This window comes from Taudactylus pleione, unplaced genomic scaffold (genome assembly GCF_031769625.1).
Source record: "Taudactylus pleione unplaced genomic scaffold, aTauple2 ptg001449l, whole genome shotgun sequence".
NCBI classification, from domain to species: Eukaryota; Metazoa; Chordata; class Amphibia; order Anura; family Myobatrachidae; genus Taudactylus; species Taudactylus pleione.
The window spans coordinates 74787-95699 of record NW_028285848.1 but is presented as its reverse complement, the minus strand read 5'-3'; the positions used below and the strand labels follow the sequence as shown (position 1 = coordinate 95699).

The following is a 20913-nucleotide window of genomic DNA, read 5'->3' as shown; positions in this document are numbered from 1 at the left end:
ACCGCGGAACAGAGATTTTATAATGATCTGCCAGAAGCGTCGCACTTGGGAAAGGGAATTTAGTTGACAATATCACACTACAACCGCATTTTAAACATGGATTACAGTAAATAGGGGCCTGAAGTATACCCAACCGACCTGCCGCAGGGGTCCCGGCATTCGTCAGCATGACCCTCACTGACTATGTCGCCCGTCGGGTCACTGTCGCTGACTACGCGCGGGAATTTGCATCGTCTGTGACATGGAGTGTACACACTAGACGATGTTGCCGACATGTCGTCTGATCCGGCCGGATCGGACGACACAGCGCTTAGTGCAAATCTCCCAACTGTCCCGCATTCTGCAAAACAGTCCCGTTTTTTTCTGGGACTGTCCCACACAGTGTCCCGCGGTGGGGGGGAAGCAGCGTGTATGCAGAGCGACAATAGATGCTATGCGCACAGCTTCTGTTCACAGTACGGGGGGAAGCCCGGGGGCAGCCCAGCATCTCGGAGATGCTGGGCACGCCCCTTAGTGATGTAAACGGGGGCGTGTCATCAGGCCACACCCATTTACTATCAGGTCATGCCCAGGGCCGGCCCGAGCCTTAAATTTTTGGTAAGCGAAGGTACATTTGGGCGCCCCCTGGATGAATTTGCACACGCTGAAGGTGCGTGCACCTGACAAAGGAAAGGGGTGTGGTCTCGTGAGAAAAGCCATAATCACGAGTGCTCTTGGAGCTGCTGGGCATGTTCTCAGTCCCTTTCTCCACTCAATAGATGCCGCATGCATGCGCATGTCATCTATTCACCATTTCCCCTACCCCCCATCTGGAACACTTTGTCGCCAAAATAGGGATGGTTGGAAGGCAAGCTAAAGGAAAGGTGCGTGGTCACACAATAGTATTCCCAATCAAACTACACCACACAATAGCACGATCTTATTCACATTACACCGCACATGGGGGGTAATTCAGACCCGCTCGCGAGTGCAGGACGCTCGCAAGCGGGTCGATGTTGCCCCACTGCGCATGCACACGACGGAGGGAGCTCCGTTGTGTGCATGCGCGAGACCCAGCTAGCGACGGGCTCTCCGTCGCTCCGGGTCTCGCACCAAAGGGGGCGTGCTGTCGATTGACAGCACGCTCCCTTTGGTGGGCGTGCCGGGGGTGTGGCTGCCCAGACGGAGGCGTTCCCATGGGAACGCCTACCGTCTGAAGCCGGCCCCACTGACATCACTAGTGATGTCAGTGGGAGTGATTTTGGCTCTGATAGAGCCAAAATCACTCCAGGGCTTGCGGCAGCGAGACCCTACTGCAGGGTCTCCGTCGCAAGCCCGATGGTCACGATGGTCTTGACCATCGCGACCATCATCATGGACGCTCACATAAGCTGTGGGTGGTAACCCACAGCTATGCGAGCGTCCATAAGGCCGCTCCATTTTCATGTAGGAGGGCCCTGATTCAGAGCGAGCGCTCTGGTCAGAGCGTCCGGCTCTGAATCAGGCCCATAGTGCCCGATTCACATTACACCACATAGTAGTGTCCCTTATTTATGTTCTGACATACAGTAGTGCCCCTTTTACACAATGCCCACAGTAGTAGTGCCCCTAATACAATGCCCACAGTAGTAGTGCCCCTTATACACAATGCCCACAGTAGTAGAGCCCCTAATACAATGCCCACAGTAGTAGTGCCCCTAATACAATGCCCACAGTAGTAGTGCCCCTTATACACAATGCCCACAATAGTAGTGCCCCTTATACACAATGCCCACAGTAGTAGTGCCCCTTATACACAATGCCCACAGTAGTAATGCCCCTAATACAATGCCCACCGTAGTGATACCCCTTTTGCAGTGCCCCCAGTCAGCCCCTTGTAGGAGTGCCCCCAGTCAGCCCCTTGTAGGAGTGCCCCCAGTCAGCCCCTTGTAGGAGTGCCCCCAGTCAGCCCCTTGTAGGAGTGCCCCCAGTCAGCCCCTTGTAGGAGTGCCCCCAGTCAGCCCCTTGTAGGAGTGCCCCCAGTCAGCCCCTTGTAGGAGTGCCCCCAGTCAGCCCCTTGTAGGAGTGCCCCCAGTCAGCCCCTTGTAGGAGTGCCCCCAGTCAGCCCCTTGTAGGAGTGCCCCCAGTCAGCCCCTTGTATTAGTGCCCCCAGTCAGCCCCCTGTAGGAGTGCCCCCAGTAGCCCCTTGTAGGAGTGCCCCCAGTAGTCGTGCAACACAAACATAAACAGCTTACCTGAAGCCCCGATCCTGGGTCCGCTGCCATCCACCGCTCCTCGTTACTATGTGAGAGACATCATGACGTCTCTCACATAGTGCCCGTGGGGAAGCCTAGCCGGAGCTCTGTAGTGAGCTCCGGCTGCCGCTGCAGGGAGCCAGGCGCCCACTGGTAAAATCTCAGCGGGCGCCCGGCAAATAAAGCCTTCCTGCGGCGGCCGTGGGTAAGAGGCGGGAAGGAGTGTGGCACATGCGCGGGGGGGGGAGAAGGAGGAAACGGGAAGGAGTATGGCGGTGGGAGGGTTGTTTTGCCGCGCTGGGGATTGAGGGCCTGATTCAGAGCCGTTCGTAAGCATCCGCTCGTTCGTTCCGATCGATGTTTGCCCAACTGCGCATGCGTACGGATCGTAATACGCATGCGCGAACCAGTCAGTGCGGCCGAAAATCGTTTGTTCGCTAAATAGCGAATGCCTGCTATTTTGAGTGACAGGAGGAGGCGTATGTGGGTGGTAACAGGGGAAGGTGCTTGAAAACGGGGAGTGGAGATCCGAACGCAGGCATGCTTAAAGGTCAAAACGGGCGTTTTATGGGTGTGCATAATTAATACAGCAGCGTCATTGACCAGGTCACTGGGTTGTTTTATAGTCAGAACTGCTCGCATGATTGCGGTAGGAAAAGCCAACCACAAGAATAGCGAGCAGTTCATACGCTGGTCGATGTACTTGATTAATCTAATAAATAGCGGAAATGACGTGGAATGCGAGCGGCCAGGGGGCGTATTTATCCAAAAAAACAACCGCAAGTTTTGTTCCCTCGTTCAGACATAGAGACGTGAACAGACCGCAAAGAGCGAACGGTTCATTTGAATAGCCACCCCTTTTTCAGAACGAACAACCGCAAATAGCGTCCGGCTCTGAATCAGGCCCAGAGCGCCTTCTGCTGGCTGGCGCCCTAAGCACGTGCGTAGTCGGCGTAATGGGCGGGCCGGCCCTGGTCACGCCCCCTTTTCGGGCCTACGGCGCTCGGAAGTCCCGACTCTCCGTGGCCAAATGTTGGGAGATATGCCTAGTGTGTACGGCGATAAAGATATAACCGCTTGTCCCGTACCTATAAGATTGTAGTTTAAAAGCTAAAGCCACAGGAGTAACAATTCTTACAATTAGTAATAGCAGAGGCGCGCTCTCTCCTGCTCAGTGATGTGTGTTCCTGGGACATTACTCGCGCCAGGAGGCAACAGGCACATGGGGGCTTATTTATTGTCGCACATTGGGATCCGGATCCCAGATACCGGGCCCGGCAGTGTCATCTGTGTCCCCATTGGCCGTCTGCAGTTTCCCTGAGACCTGGGAGCACTCATCTGTAATGGGCAGTTCCTGCTGTCATGGGCGCTGCCATCTTGGACAGTATCACATGTCACATGATTCTTTCAGCCTATCAGTTCTAAGACCGCCCTATTTTTTAAACTAGGAATGGCTAACTGTTAATTGCCAGAACAACGTGTCTCCCCAGTGATCAGTACCCTGGCTCCTGGTATTTAGTCATTAGTGCCCAGTATTGCTATCTGCGCTTGCTCCAGTTACCAGACTACAGTATTCGCTTCATAACCATTCCGCCCCAGTAATTACTTCACCAGCATTCTATCTCCATGTCAGGGATAGGGGGGGTCTTAAGAGAGGAGGGGGCCCGTGTGGTATGCGCAGTAGGAAAGTTGCAGGGAAAATGGCGCCCTTTCCCCGGAAATTTTCCTACTGCAGATGCACAAAACACCACGAAAATGGGCTTCCCGACATTTTCCTGGTGATTTGTGCAGTGCTGTTACCGCCGACGCGGGACTCTGTAGAGGTAAATATTAGAAGAAATGAGTGCAGCCATTATAGATACTCCATTGCTCATTGTGTTTCTGTTCCAGCAATTGCTTCTCAGCATTCTGCTCAGTGCTATCCAGAAAACCTGCTCCAGTATTGCTTTACAGCGTATTTCATTGCAGCCTGCTTCTATTGTTTACAGGGCCCGATCCAGAACACAGATCCCCGATGTTTGGGACTCTGCGCCGATGCAGGACCCATTCTGTGAGTGTGCAGACTGTCTGCTGCTGTTTGTGGGCGGGGAGGGGGCGGCGATGCCCTCCATTTCCTGAAATGGAGGCGTGTCGCTGCTGTTGCGGGGGAGGGAAGAAGCCAAGAGATTTCCTGGCCTCTTTCTCTAAACTGTGGCGGCCAGCTGCAGAACCGCACGGGTCACCACAGCCGGCCGATGGTACGCAAATTATCAGATGCTGCGTTGGACAACGCAGCTCGGATAAGTAATGCACAGAAGGCGTGATACCTCCTGCTGTATTACCATATCTGCAAAGATCGCAATTGCAAAGCTGCCTGCGTATCTATAGACTGCGTGCATACATCATATATCTATAGCCTGCGTGCATACATCCTATATCTATAGCCTGCGTGCAACTTTGCAATTACAATCCTTGCAGAATCAGGCTCACAGTACACAGGGCCTGATTCAGACCCGCTCGCAGGCGGGTCGATGGAGGGGCTCTGCGCACGCACGGCGTGCGCAAGCTACGGAGCGAGTGATGAATTCACTCGCTTCGGGGCTCGCTACAAACGGGGCGGCTGTCGATTGTTGATCGACAGCTCGCCCCGTTTTGTAGGAGGGGCGGGGGGTGGCTGGCCAAAGGGGGCGATCCTGAAGGAACGCCTGCCGTTTGTCGGCGGCCCTACTGACATCACCAGTGATGTCAGTAGTGAGCTTCTGGCTCTATTAGAGCCGGAAGCTCACTGGGGCTTGCGGCAGACGAGACCCTACCACAAGGGACTTGTCGCAACCCCGATGGTCGCGACCATCACCTGGCCGCTCACGAAACGGCAGCCTGCTTCTATTGTGTACAGTACACAGTTCCATACCTCCCAACTTTTCCACTCCTCGAAGAGGGACAACGCGCGCCGGAGACACGCGCATCTGAAGAGGGGGTGGGGCGTCTCTAGAAGGGGAAATGGGGCGGAGCCTCACGGCGTAGTCACTGTGATCGCAGTCCTGATCATAGTGGCTAGTTCGCACTGCAATGCATGCGTAGAATGCAATAGGCTGATTGCGTGCGTAATCACAGTTGGGATCGGTAGTGAATCAGCCCCTATGTTCACTATCAGCGATACAGTCTTATTTTATCCCCAACTACTTGTATCCACATTACTCTACTCAGGTGAACTCTCTGATGCTTCTAGTCTAGAAACTTTACTTATTGGGGTCTCTCCGGGGCCTCTGAATTACTTTAATGAGATTATTCTGTTTCAATAAATCCCGGAGAACACTGCAGTAGACTCAATAAGAGCGCAGAGCGTACGTTGTGTGTATTGTGCATTATTCACTTACTGGAGGGACATGAATTAATTATGATGGCTAAATGAAAAAAAAAAAAAAGTTTTGAAGAGGATTATTAAAAGAAAACTGTAATCTTTACTAATAAAACCTCTGGGTTTTTGCTGTCAAAGAGGCGGGAGCATTGAGACGAAGAGCCGCACAGACAGTGCGTTCCTAACAAAAGTTCTGTGTAACACTATCTGCAGGTGGCCTGGGTATAGTAATATTTGCTATTCGGAACTTGATGCACTTGAAAAAAATCGCCGTTCCCATTATGTTCTATTTCAACGGTGGTGTTGCGCAATGTTGTCACGATTGCTAACTAACACAGGGGATATTTGCGATATCTCCGGCATTAACACTTTAATACATCTGGATGATACAAAATAGACACTAAAATATGTGAAACTTTTGATCGATCAGTCACTGATCTAATGCAGAACACAGATGAAGTATTGGACGAATTACAGGACGATGTAACAATGGCTAGTAAGTAGTAACGGGTGTCAGCAAAACACACTCACATTTCAGTGACAATGGAGGTGACAGGACATATAATAGAGACAGCGCAGCATAGAACATCGAGACAGATTCATTTACACACCAGAGCGAAATAGGGTAGCTGAAAGGAAGAACAGAACCCTGACTTAAATTATGTCCTAATAAACAGACTCCTAAGCCTCAGATGTTAAGAAGGGTTGTTGGAGTTAGTCTATACTGTGATTATATATAATGGGCTGCTTGTTGGGTCTATAGTACTGTGATTATATATATACCGGTTACAGGACATGTGTCCGGTCTATACTGTTTGTGATTAGATATAACAGGACATGTGTCCGGCAGAAACTGTAATTATATATAACAGGACATGTATCCGGTTTATACTGTGATTATATATAACCGGACACGTGTCCGGTCTATACTCTGTGATTATATATAACAGGACATGTATATGGTCTATACTCTGTGATTACATATAACAGGACACGTATCCGGTCTATACTGTATGATTATATGTAACAGGACATGTGTCCGGTCTATACCCTGTGATTATATATAACAGGACACGTGTCCGGTCTATACTCTGTGATTATATATATATAACAGGAAACGTGTCCGGTCTATACTGTCTGTTTATATATAACAGGACATGTGCCTGTTCTATAAAGTTATATTCACACTCGCCCTTTTCTGATCTCTGTAGTGCCGGATGGAATGTAAAGACTTATCCGCTGAAATTCTCTATGATGTTCTGCACGATGTGGAATACCGCAAGAAATGGGACACGAACGTCATTGAAACATTCGATATCGGGAAACTGACGGTCAATGCAGACATCGGATACTACGCATGTACGTATACTGTATTACAGGAGTGTCACTCCAGCCCTAGGTATACATGGTGATTAGAGGGAAGTTGTATATCCCTGTCGTTCCATGACCATCCCACATGTTGCTGATGAAAATCTGTACCTACTTTCCCAGATATCCGGTAATGTCATCAGCACGCTGTAATAAGGGTCTCTGTATACTATACAGTAATGTCATCAGCACGCTGTAATAAGTGTCTCTGTATTCTATACAGTAATGTCATCAGCACGCTGTAATAAGTGTCTCTGTATGCTATACAGTAATGTCATCAGCACGCTGTAATAAGGGTCTCTGTATTCTATACAGTAATGTCATCAGCACGCTGTAATAAGTGTCTCTGTATGCTATACAGTAATGTCATCAGCACGCTGTAATAAGTGTCTGTATTATATACAGTAATGTCATCAGCACGCTGTAATAAGTGTCTCTGTATTCTATACAGTAAGTCATCAGCACGCTGTAATAAGTGTCTCTGTATTCTATACAGTAAGTCATCAGCACGCTGTAATAAGGGTCTCTGTATACTATACAGTAATGTCATCAGCACGCTGTAATAAGGGTCTCTGTATACTATACAGTAATGTCATCAGCACGCTGTAATAAGGGTCTCTGTATTCTATACAGTAATGTCATCAGCACGCTGTAATAAGGGTCTCTGTATCCTATACAGTAATGTCATCAGCACGCTGTAATAAGTGTCTCTGTATTATATACAGTAATGTCATCAGCACGCTGTAATAAGTGTCTCTGTATACTATACAGTAATGTCATCAGCACGCTGTAATAAGTGTCTCTGTATACTATACAGTAATGTCATCAGCACGCTGTAATAAGTGTCTCTGTATTCTATACAGTAATGTCATCAGCACGCTGTAATAAGGGTCTCTGTATACTATACAGTAATGTCATCAGCACGCTGTAATAAGTGTCTCTGTATACTATACAGTAATGTCATCAGCACGCTATAATAAGTGTCTCTGTATTCTATACAGTAATGTCATCAGCACGCTGTAATAAGGGTCTCTGTATTATATACAGTAATGTCATCAGCACGCTGTAATAAGGGTCTCTGTATACTATACAGTAATGTCATCAGCACGCTGTAATAAGGGTCTCTGTATACTATACAGTAATGTCATCAGCACGCTGTAATAAGTGTCTCTGTATACTATACAGTAATGTCATCAGCACGCTGTAATAAGTGTCTCTGTATTATATACAGTAATGTCATCAGCACGCTGTAATAAGTGTCTCTGTATACTATACAGTAATGTCATCAGCACGCTGTAATAAGGGTCTCTGTATTATATACAGTAATGTCATCAGCACGCTGTAATAAGTATCTCTGTATTATATACAGTAATGTCATCAGCACGCTGTAATAAGTGTCTCTGTATACTGTACAGTAATGTCATCAGCACGCTGTAATAAGTATCTCTGTATTATATACAGTAATGTCATCAGCACGCTGTAATAAGTGTCTCTGTATACTATACAGTAATGTCATCAGCACGCTGTAATAAGTGTCTCTGTATACTATACAGTAATGTCATCAGCACGCTGTAATAAGGGTCTCTGTATTATATACAGTAATGTCATCCGCACGCTGTAATAAGTGTCTCTGTATACTATACAGTAATGTCATCAGCACGCTGTAATAAGGGTCTCTGTATTCTATACAGTAATGTCATCAGCACGCTGTAATAAGTGTCTCTGTATACTATACAGTAATGTCATCAGCACGCTGTAATAAGTGTCTCTGTATACTATACAGTAATGTCATCAGCACGCTGTAATAAGGGTCTCTGTATTCTATACAGTAATGTCATCAGCACGCTGTAATAAGTGTCTCTGTATACTATACAGTAATGTCATCAGCACGCTGTAATAAGTGTCTCTGTATACTATACAGTAATGTCATCAGCACGCTGTAATAAGGGTCTCTGTATTCTATACAGTAATGTCATCAGCACACTGTAATAAGTGTCTCTGTATACTATACAGTAATGTCATCAGCACGCTGTAATAAGTGTCTCTGTATACTATACAGTAATGTCATCAGCACGCTGTAATAAGTGTCTCTGTATTATATACAGTAATGTCATCAGCACGCTGTAATAAGGGTCTCTGTATACTATACAGTAATGTAATCAGCACGCTGTAATAAGTGTCTCTGTATTATATACAGTAATGTCATCAGCACGCTGTAATAAGTGTCTCTGTATACTATACAGTAATGTCATCAGCACGCTGTAATAAGGGTCTCTGTATTCTATACAGTAATGTCATCAGCATGCTGTAATAAGTATCTCTGTATTCTATACAGTAATGTCATCAGCACGCTGTAATAAGTGTCTGTATACTATACAGTAATGTCATCAGCACGCTGTAATAAGTGTCTCTGTATACTATACAGTAATGTCATCAGCACGCTGTAATAAGTGTCTCTGTATACTATACAGTAATGTCATCAGCACGCTGTAATAAATGTCTCTGTATACTATACAGTAATGTCATCAGCACGCTGTAATAAGTGTCTCTGTATTATATACAGTAATGTCATCAGCACGCTGTAATAAGTGTCTCTGTATTATATACAGTAATGTCATCAGCACTCTGTAATAAGGGTCTCTGTATTATATACAGTAATGTCATCAGCACGCTGTAATAAGCGTCTCTGTTCTATACAGTAATGTCATCAGCACGCTGTAATAAGCATCTCTGTATTCTATACAGTAATGTCATCAGCACGCTGTAATAAGGGTCTCTGTATACTATACAGTAATGTCATCAGCACGCTGTAATAAGGGTCTCTGTATTCTATACAGTAATGTCATCAGCACGCTGTGATAAGGGTCTCTGTATACTATACAGTAATGTCATCAGCACTCTGTAATAAGTGTCTCTGTATACTATACAGTAATGTCATCAGCACGCTGTAATAAGTGTCTCTGTATACTATACAGTAATGTCATCAGCACGCTGTAATAAGTGTCTCTGTATTCTATACAGTAATGTCATCAGCACGCTGTAATAAGGGTCTCTGTATTCTATACAGTAATGTCATCAGCACGCTGTAATAAGTGTCTCTGTATTCTATACAGTAATGTCATCAGCACGCTGTAATAAGTGTCTCTGTATTCTATACAGTAATGTCATCAGCACGCTGTAATAAGGGTCTCTGTATTATATACAGTAATGTCATCAGCACGCTGTAATAAGTGTCTCTGTATTCTATACAGTAATGTCATCAGCACGCTGTAATAAGTGTCTCTGTATTCTATACAGTAATGTCATCAGCACGCTGTAATAAGTGTCTCTGTATTCTATACAGTAATGTCATCAGCACGCTGTAATAAGTGTCTCTGTATACTATACAGTAATGTCATCAGCACGCTGTAATAAGAGTCTCTGTATACTATACAGTAATGTCATCAGCACGCTGTAATAAGTGTCTCTGTATTATATACAGTAATGTCATCAGCACGCTGTAATAAGTGTCTCTGTATTATATACAGTAATGTCATCAGCACGCTGTAATAAGTGTCTCTGTATTATATACAGTAATGTCATCAGCACGCTGTAATAAGTGTCTCTGTATTCTATGCAGTAATGTCATCAGCACGCTGTAATAAGTGTCTCTGTATACTATACAGTAATGTCATCAGCACGCTTTAATAAGGGTCTCTGTATTCTATACAGTAATGTCATCAGCACGCTGTAATAAGGGTCTCTGTACACTATACAGTAATGTCATCAGCACGCTGTAATAAGGGTCTCTGTATTATATACAGTAATGTCATCAGCACGCTGTAATAAGTGTCTCTGTATACTATACAGTAATGTCATCAGCACTCTGTAATAAGGGTCTCTGTATTATATACAGTAATGTCATCAGCACGCTGTAATAAGTGTCTCTGTATACTATACAGTAATGTCATCAGCACGCTGTAATAAGTGTCTCAGTATACTATACAGTAATGTCATCAGCACGCTGTAATAAGTGTCTCTGTATTATATACAGTAATGTCATCAGCACGCTGTAATAAGTGTCTCTGTATACTATACAGTAATGTCATCAGCACGCTGTAATAAGGGTCTCTGTATACTATACAGTAATGTCATCAGCACGCTGTAATAAGGGTCTCTGTATACTATACAGTAATGTCATCAGCACGCTGTAATAAGTGTCTCTGTATTATATACAGTAATGTCATCAGCACGCTGTAATAAGGGTCTCTGTATACTATACAGTAATGTCATCAGCACGCTGTAATAAGTGTCTCAGTATACTATACAGTAATGTCATCAGCACGCTGTAATAAGTGTCTCTGTATTATATACAGTAATGTCATCAGCACGCTGTAATAAGTGTCTCTCTATTCTATACAGTAATGTCATCAGCACGCTGTAATAAGTGTCTCTGTATACTATACAGTAATGTCATCAGCACGCTGTAATAAGTGTCTCTGTATACTATACAGTAATGTCATCAGCACGCTGTAATAAGTATCTCTGTATTCTATACAGTAATGTCATCAGCACGCTGTAATAAGGGTCTCTGTATACTATACAGTAATGTCATCAGCACGCTGTAATAAGGGTCTCTGTATTCTATACAGTAATGTTATCAGCACGCTGTAATAAGGGTCTCTGTATTCTATACAGTAATGTCATCAGCACGCTGTAATAAGTGTGTCTGTATTATATACAGTAATGTCATCAGCACGCTGTAATAAGTGTCTCTGTATACTATACAGTAATGTCATCAGCACGCTGTAATAAGGGTCTCTGTATTCTATACAGTAATGTCATCAGCACGCTGTAATAAGTGTCTGTATACTATACAGTAATGTCATCAGCACGCTGTAATAAGGGTCTATGTATTCTATACAGTAATGTCATCAGCACGCTGTAATAAGGGTCTCTGTATTCTATACAGTAATATCATCAGCACGCTGTAATAAGTGTCTCTGTATACTATACAGTAATGTCATCAGCACGCTGTAATAAGAGTCTCTGTATTCTATACAGTAATGTCATCAGCACGCTGTAATAAGGGTCTCTGTATTCTATACAGTAATATCATCAGCACGCTGTAATAAGGGTCTCTGTATACTATACAGTAATGTCATCAGCACGCTGTAATAAGTGTCTCTGTATACTATACAGTAATGTCATCAGCACTCTGTAATAAGTGTCTCTGGATTATATACAGTAATGTCATCAGCACGCTGTAATAAGGGTCTCTGTATTCTATACAGTAATATCATCAGCACGCTGTAATAAGTGTCTCTGTATACTATACAGTAATGTCATCAGCACGCTGTAATAAGGGTCTCTGTATACTATACAGTAATGTCATCAGCACGCTGTAATAAGTGTCTCTGTATTCTATACAGTAATATCATCAGCACGCTGTAATAAGGGTCTCTGTATACTATACAGTAATGTCATCAGCACGCTGTAATAAGTGTCTCTGTATACTATACAGTAATGTCATCAGCACGCTGTAATAAGTGTCTCTGTATTCTATACAGTAATGTTATCAGCACGCTGTAATAAGGGTCTCTGTATTATATACAGTAATGTCATCAGCACGCTGTAATAAGGGTCTCTGTATTCTATACAGTAATGTCATCAGCACGCTGTAATAAGTGTCTCTGTATTCTATACAGTAATGTCATCAGCACGCTGTAATAAGTGTCTCTGTATACTATACAGTAATGTCATCAGCACGCTGTAATAAGGGTCTCTGTATACTATACAGTAATGTCATCAGCACGCTGTAATAAGTGTCTCTGTATACTATACAGTAATGTCATCAGCACTCTGTAATAAGGGTCTCTGTATTATATACAGTAATGTCATCAGCACGCTGTAATAAGTGTCTCTGTATACTATACAGTAATGTCATCAGCACGCTGTAATAAGGGTCTCTGTATACTATACAGTAATGTCATCAGCACGCTGTAATAAGTGTCTCTGTATACTATACAGTAATGTCATCAGCACTCTGTAATAAGGGTCTCTGTATTATATACAGTAATGTCATCAGCACGCTGTAATAAGGGTCTCTGTATTCTATACAGTAATGTCATCAGCACGCTGTAATAAGGGTCTCTGTATACTATACAGTAATGTCATCAGCACGCTGTAATAAGTGTCTCTGTATACTATACAGTAATGTCATCAGCACGCTGTAATAAGGGTCTCTGTATTCTATACAGTAATGTCATCAGCACACTGTAATAAGTGTCTCTGTATACTATACAGTAATGTCATCAGCACGCTGTAATAAGTGTCTCTGTATACTATACAGTAATGTCATCAGCACGCTGTAATAAGTGTCTCTGTATTATATACAGTAATGTCATCAGCACGCTGTAATAAGGGTCTCTGTATACTATACAGTAATGTAATCAGCACGCTGTAATAAGTGTCTCTGTATTATATACAGTAATGTCATCAGCACGCTGTAATAAGTGTCTCTGTATACTATACAGTAATGTCATCAGCACGCTGTAATAAGGGTCTCTGTATTCTATACAGTAATGTCATCAGCATGCTGTAATAAGTATCTCTGTATTCTATACAGTAATGTCATCAGCACGCTGTAATAAGTGTCTGTATACTATACAGTAATGTCATCAGCACGCTGTAATAAGTGTCTCTGTATACTATACAGTAATGTCATCAGCACGCTGTAATAAGTGTCTCTGTATACTATACAGTAATGTCATCAGCACGCTGTAATAAATGTCTCTGTATACTATACAGTAATGTCATCAGCACGCTGTAATAAGTGTCTCTGTATTATATACAGTAATGTCATCAGCACGCTGTAATAAGTGTCTCTGTATTATATACAGTAATGTCATCAGCACTCTGTAATAAGGGTCTCTGTATTATATACAGTAATGTCATCAGCACGCTGTAATAAGCGTCTCTGTTCTATACAGTAATGTCATCAGCACGCTGTAATAAGCATCTCTGTATTCTATACAGTAATGTCATCAGCACGCTGTAATAAGGGTCTCTGTATACTATACAGTAATGTCATCAGCACGCTGTAATAAGGGTCTCTGTATTCTATACAGTAATGTCATCAGCACGCTGTGATAAGGGTCTCTGTATACTATACAGTAATGTCATCAGCACTCTGTAATAAGTGTCTCTGTATACTATACAGTAATGTCATCAGCACGCTGTAATAAGTGTCTCTGTATACTATACAGTAATGTCATCAGCACGCTGTAATAAGTGTCTCTGTATTCTATACAGTAATGTCATCAGCACGCTGTAATAAGGGTCTCTGTATTCTATACAGTAATGTCATCAGCACGCTGTAATAAGTGTCTCTGTATTCTATACAGTAATGTCATCAGCACGCTGTAATAAGTGTCTCTGTATTCTATACAGTAATGTCATCAGCACGCTGTAATAAGGGTCTCTGTATTATATACAGTAATGTCATCAGCACGCTGTAATAAGTGTCTCTGTATTCTATACAGTAATGTCATCAGCACGCTGTAATAAGTGTCTCTGTATTCTATACAGTAATGTCATCAGCACGCTGTAATAAGTGTCTCTGTATTCTATACAGTAATGTCATCAGCACGCTGTAATAAGTGTCTCTGTATACTATACAGTAATGTCATCAGCACGCTGTAATAAGAGTCTCTGTATACTATACAGTAATGTCATCAGCACGCTGTAATAAGTGTCTCTGTATTATATACAGTAATGTCATCAGCACGCTGTAATAAGTGTCTCTGTATTATATACAGTAATGTCATCAGCACGCTGTAATAAGTGTCTCTGTATTATATACAGTAATGTCATCAGCACGCTGTAATAAGTGTCTCTGTATTCTATGCAGTAATGTCATCAGCACGCTGTAATAAGTGTCTCTGTATACTATACAGTAATGTCATCAGCACGCTTTAATAAGGGTCTCTGTATTCTATACAGTAATGTCATCAGCACGCTGTAATAAGGGTCTCTGTACACTATACAGTAATGTCATCAGCACGCTGTAATAAGGGTCTCTGTATTATATACAGTAATGTCATCAGCACGCTGTAATAAGTGTCTCTGTATACTATACAGTAATGTCATCAGCACTCTGTAATAAGGGTCTCTGTATTATATACAGTAATGTCATCAGCACGCTGTAATAAGTGTCTCTGTATACTATACAGTAATGTCATCAGCACGCTGTAATAAGTGTCTCAGTATACTATACAGTAATGTCATCAGCACGCTGTAATAAGTGTCTCTGTATTATATACAGTAATGTCATCAGCACGCTGTAATAAGTGTCTCTGTATACTATACAGTAATGTCATCAGCACGCTGTAATAAGGGTCTCTGTATACTATACAGTAATGTCATCAGCACGCTGTAATAAGGGTCTCTGTATACTATACAGTAATGTCATCAGCACGCTGTAATAAGTGTCTCTGTATTATATACAGTAATGTCATCAGCACGCTGTAATAAGGGTCTCTGTATACTATACAGTAATGTCATCAGCACGCTGTAATAAGTGTCTCAGTATACTATACAGTAATGTCATCAGCACGCTGTAATAAGTGTCTCTGTATTATATACAGTAATGTCATCAGCACGCTGTAATAAGTGTCTCTCTATTCTATACAGTAATGTCATCAGCACGCTGTAATAAGTGTCTCTGTATACTATACAGTAATGTCATCAGCACGCTGTAATAAGTGTCTCTGTATACTATACAGTAATGTCATCAGCACGCTGTAATAAGTATCTCTGTATTCTATACAGTAATGTCATCAGCACGCTGTAATAAGGGTCTCTGTATACTATACAGTAATGTCATCAGCACGCTGTAATAAGGGTCTCTGTATTCTATACAGTAATGTTATCAGCACGCTGTAATAAGGGTCTCTGTATTCTATACAGTAATGTCATCAGCACGCTGTAATAAGTGTGTCTGTATTATATACAGTAATGTCATCAGCACGCTGTAATAAGTGTCTCTGTATACTATACAGTAATGTCATCAGCACGCTGTAATAAGGGTCTCTGTATTCTATACAGTAATGTCATCAGCACGCTGTAATAAGTGTCTGTATACTATACAGTAATGTCATCAGCACGCTGTAATAAGGGTCTATGTATTCTATACAGTAATGTCATCAGCACGCTGTAATAAGGGTCTCTGTATTCTATACAGTAATATCATCAGCACGCTGTAATAAGTGTCTCTGTATACTATACAGTAATGTCATCAGCACGCTGTAATAAGAGTCTCTGTATTCTATACAGTAATGTCATCAGCACGCTGTAATAAGGGTCTCTGTATTCTATACAGTAATATCATCAGCACGCTGTAATAAGGGTCTCTGTATACTATACAGTAATGTCATCAGCACGCTGTAATAAGTGTCTCTGTATACTATACAGTAATGTCATCAGCACTCTGTAATAAGTGTCTCTGGATTATATACAGTAATGTCATCAGCACGCTGTAATAAGGGTCTCTGTATTCTATACAGTAATATCATCAGCACGCTGTAATAAGTGTCTCTGTATACTATACAGTAATGTCATCAGCACGCTGTAATAAGGGTCTCTGTATACTATACAGTAATGTCATCAGCACGCTGTAATAAGTGTCTCTGTATTCTATACAGTAATATCATCAGCACGCTGTAATAAGGGTCTCTGTATACTATACAGTAATGTCATCAGCACGCTGTAATAAGTGTCTCTGTATACTATACAGTAATGTCATCAGCACGCTGTAATAAGTGTCTCTGTATTCTATACAGTAATGTTATCAGCACGCTGTAATAAGGGTCTCTGTATTATATACAGTAATGTCATCAGCACGCTGTAATAAGGGTCTCTGTATTCTATACAGTAATGTCATCAGCACGCTGTAATAAGTGTCTCTGTATTCTATACAGTAATGTCATCAGCACGCTGTAATAAGTGTCTCTGTATACTATACAGTAATGTCATCAGCACGCTGTAATAAGGGTCTCTGTATACTATACAGTAATGTCATCAGCACGCTGTAATAAGTGTCTCTGTATACTATACAGTAATGTCATCAGCACTCTGTAATAAGGGTCTCTGTATTATATACAGTAATGTCATCAGCACGCTGTAATAAGTGTCTCTGTATACTATACAGTAATGTCATCAGCACGCTGTAATAAGGGTCTCTGTATACTATACAGTAATGTCATCAGCACGCTGTAATAAGTGTCTCTGTATACTATACAGTAATGTCATCAGCACTCTGTAATAAGGGTCTCTGTATTATATACAGTAATGTCATCAGCACGCTGTAATAAGGGTCTCTGTATTCTATACAGTAATGTCATCAGCACGCTGTAATAAGGGTCTCTGTATACTATACAGTAATGTCATCAGCACGCTGTAATAAGGGTCTCTGTATTATATACAGTAATGTAATCAGCACGCTGTAATAAGTGTCTCTGTATACTATACAATAATGTCATCAGCACGCTGTAATAAGTGTCTCTGTATTCTATACAGTAATGTCATCAGCACGCTGTAATAAGTGTCTCTCTATTCTATACAGTAATGTCATCAGCACGCTGTAATAAGGGTCTCTGTATACTATACAGTAATGTCATCAGCACGCTGTAATAAGGGTCTCTGTATACTATACAGTAATGTCATCAGCACGCTGTAATAAGTGTCTCTGTATACTATACAGTAATGTCATCAGCACTCTGTAATAAGGGTCTCTGTATTATATACAGTAATGTCATCAGCACGCTGTAATAAGTGTCTCTGTATACTATACAGTAATGTCATCAGCACGCTGTAATAAGGGTCTCTGTATTATATACAGTAATGTCATCAGCACGCTGTAATAAGTGTCTCTGTATACTATACAGTAATGTCATCAGCACGCTGTAATAAGGGTCTCTGTATACTATATAGTAATGTCATCAGCACGCTGTAATAAGTGTCTCTGTATTCTATACAGTAATATCATCAGCACGCTGTAATAAGGGTCTCTGTATACTATACAGTAATGTCATCAGCACGCTGTAATAAGGGTCTCTGTATACTATACAGTAATGTCATCAGCACGCTGTAATAAGGGTCTCTGTATACTATACAGTAATGTCATCAGCACGCTGTAATAAGGGTCTCTGTATACTATACAGTAATGTCATCAGCACGCTGTAATAAGGGTTTCTCTATTCTATACAGTAATGTCATCAGCACGCTGTAATAAGTGTCTCTGTATACTATACAGTAATGTCATCAGCACGCTGTAATAAGGGTCTCTGTATACTATACAGTAATGTCATCAGCACGCTGTAATAAGGGTCTCTGTATACTATACAGTAATGTCATCAGCACGCTGTAATAAGGGTCTATGTATTCTATACAGTAATGTCATCAGCACGCTGTAATAAGTGTCTGTATTCTATACTGTAATGTCATCAGCACGCTGTAATAAGGGTCTCTGTATTCTATACAGTAATGTCATCAGCACGCTGTAATAAGTGTCTCTGTATACTATACAGTAATGTCATCAGCACGCTGTAATAAGTGTCTGCATACTATACAGTAATGTCATCAGCACGCTGTAATAAGTGTCTCTGTATACTATACAGTAATGTCATCAGCACTCTGTAATAAGGGTCTCTGTATTATATACAGTAATGTCATCAGCACGCTGTAATAAGGGTCTCTGTATACTATACAGTAATGTCATCAGCACGCTGTAATAAGGGTCTCTGTATACTATACAGTAATGTCATCAGCACGCTGTAATAAGGGTCTCTGTATTATATACAGTAATGTCATCAGCACGCTGTAATAAGTGTCTCTGTATACTATACAGTAATGTCATCAGCACGCTGTAATAAGTGTCTGCATACTATACAGTAATGTCATCAGCACGCTGTAATAAGTGTCTCTGTATACTATACAGTAATGTCATCAGCACGCTGTAATAAGGGTCTCTGTATACTATACAGTAATGTCATCAGCACGCTGTAATAAGGGTCTCTGTATACTATACAGTAATGTCATCAGCACGCTGTAATAAGGGTCTCTGTATACTATACAGTAATGTCATCAGCACGCTGTAATAAGGGTTTCTCTATTCTATACAGTAATGTCATCAGCACGCTGTAATAAGTGTCTCTGTATACTATACAGTAATGTCATCAGCACGCTGTAATAAGGGTCTCTGTATACTATACAGTAATGTCATCAGCACGCTGTAATAAGGGTCTCTGTATACTATACAGTAATGTCATCAGCACGCTGTAATAAGGGTCTATGTATTCTATACAGTAATGTCATCAGCACCCTGTAATAAGTGTCTGTATTCTATACAGTAATGTCATCAGCACTCTGTAATAAGTGTCTCTGTATACTATACAGTAATGTCATCAGCACTCTGTAATAAGGGTCTCTGTATTATATACAGTAATGTCATCAGCACGCTGTAATAAGTGTCTCTGTATACTATACAGTAATGTCATCAGCACTCTGTAATAAGGGTCTCTGTATTCTATACAGTAATGTCATCAGCACGCTGTAATAAGTGTCTCTGTATACTATACAGTAATGTCATCAGCACGCTGTAATAAGTGTCTCTGTATACTATACAGTAATGTCATCAGCACGCTGTAATAAGGGTCTCTGTATTCTATACAGTAATGTCATCAGCACGCTGTAATAAGTGTCTGTATACTATACAGTAATGTCATCAGCACTCTGTAATAAGGGTCTCTGTATTATATACAGTAATGTCATCAGCACGCTGTAATAAGGGTCTCTGTATACTATACAGTAATGTCATCAGCACGCTGTAATAAGGGTCTCTGTATACTATACAGTAATGTCATCAGCACGCTGTAATAAGGGTCTCTGTATACTATACAGTAATGTCATCAGCACGCTGTAATAAGGGTCTCTGTATACTATACAGTAATGTCATCAGCACGCTGTAATAAGGGTCTCTGTATACTATACAGTAATGTCATCAGCACGCTGTAATAAGGGTTTCTCTATTCTATACAGTAATGTCATCAGCACGCTGTAATAAGTGTCTCTGTATACTATACAGTAATGTCATCAGCACGCTGTAATAAGGGTCTCTGTATACTATACAGTAATGTCATCAGCACGCTGTAATAAGGGTCTCTGTATACTATACAGTAATGTCATCAGCACGCTGTAATAAGGGTCTCTGTATTCTATACAGTAATGTCATCAGCACGCTGTAATAAGTGTCTCTGTATACTATACAGTAAGTGAAACCGAAAGATTGCATAAGAAAAGAGGTGTTTTAAACCTCTAGGATGGGGGCCGGCATGTATGCAAATTACTTGTGGGAGTTAGCCTATGGCAAGCAGGGGCGGGTTTGTAACAGGAACATTATATAAGGGGCTAGAAGTGAGGGCCAAAGCCTCTTTGTTCCAGATTCCTCCAGGACAGGGAAGTGCATTTTGTCAGTTGTCATTTTTCTTAATAAAACTCTCTTAGTGCTTCTCCTCTTCTCTTCTTCTCTCCTCCTTTTCCTTATTGTATTTAGTCTCTTTTCATTTACTTCATATCATTGCTTTTACTTTTCCTTTCTATCCTCAATCACTGTCTTTTCTGGTTTCTTGTTCTGCTGGGGGTGGGTGTAGCTATGTCCTGCCTAGTAATGAGCCTCCCCAGACCCTGGTCCCTGGCTCCACAGTGTCCCCATGTTATTAGGAGCTGCAGGTGTGGTTCCCCTATTGATAGTTCTATCCCCCCTCAGGCTGCAGCAGCTTTGTGGAAGGTGTGCCAGTGTGGGGGAGGGGTGCTTCCCTTTAGTCCTTAATGCCCCTGGTCAATATTATCTTTGTGGCTGCAATGGCCAGCACCATAGGCAAATGCAGGAGGGGTTTATGAGTGCCTTGCCTGAACCCCCCCTCAGCCCACACCATGATGACTACAATAGAAATAGCA

The 20913-nt window shown here is 42.2% G+C and overlaps 1 protein-coding gene across 1 annotated transcript in view; it reads left to right on the top strand.

Annotated features, from left to right (window-relative positions):
- STARD10 (StAR related lipid transfer domain containing 10) overlaps positions 1-20913 on the top strand; it is a 92576-nt gene that overhangs the window by 40088 nt on the left and 31575 nt on the right. The window contains exon 2 of the mRNA XM_088463782.1: positions 6762-6909. Coding sequence (XP_088319908.1) covers positions 6762-6909 — 148 coding nt within the window. The remainder of the gene's footprint in view (positions 1-6761; positions 6910-20913) is intronic.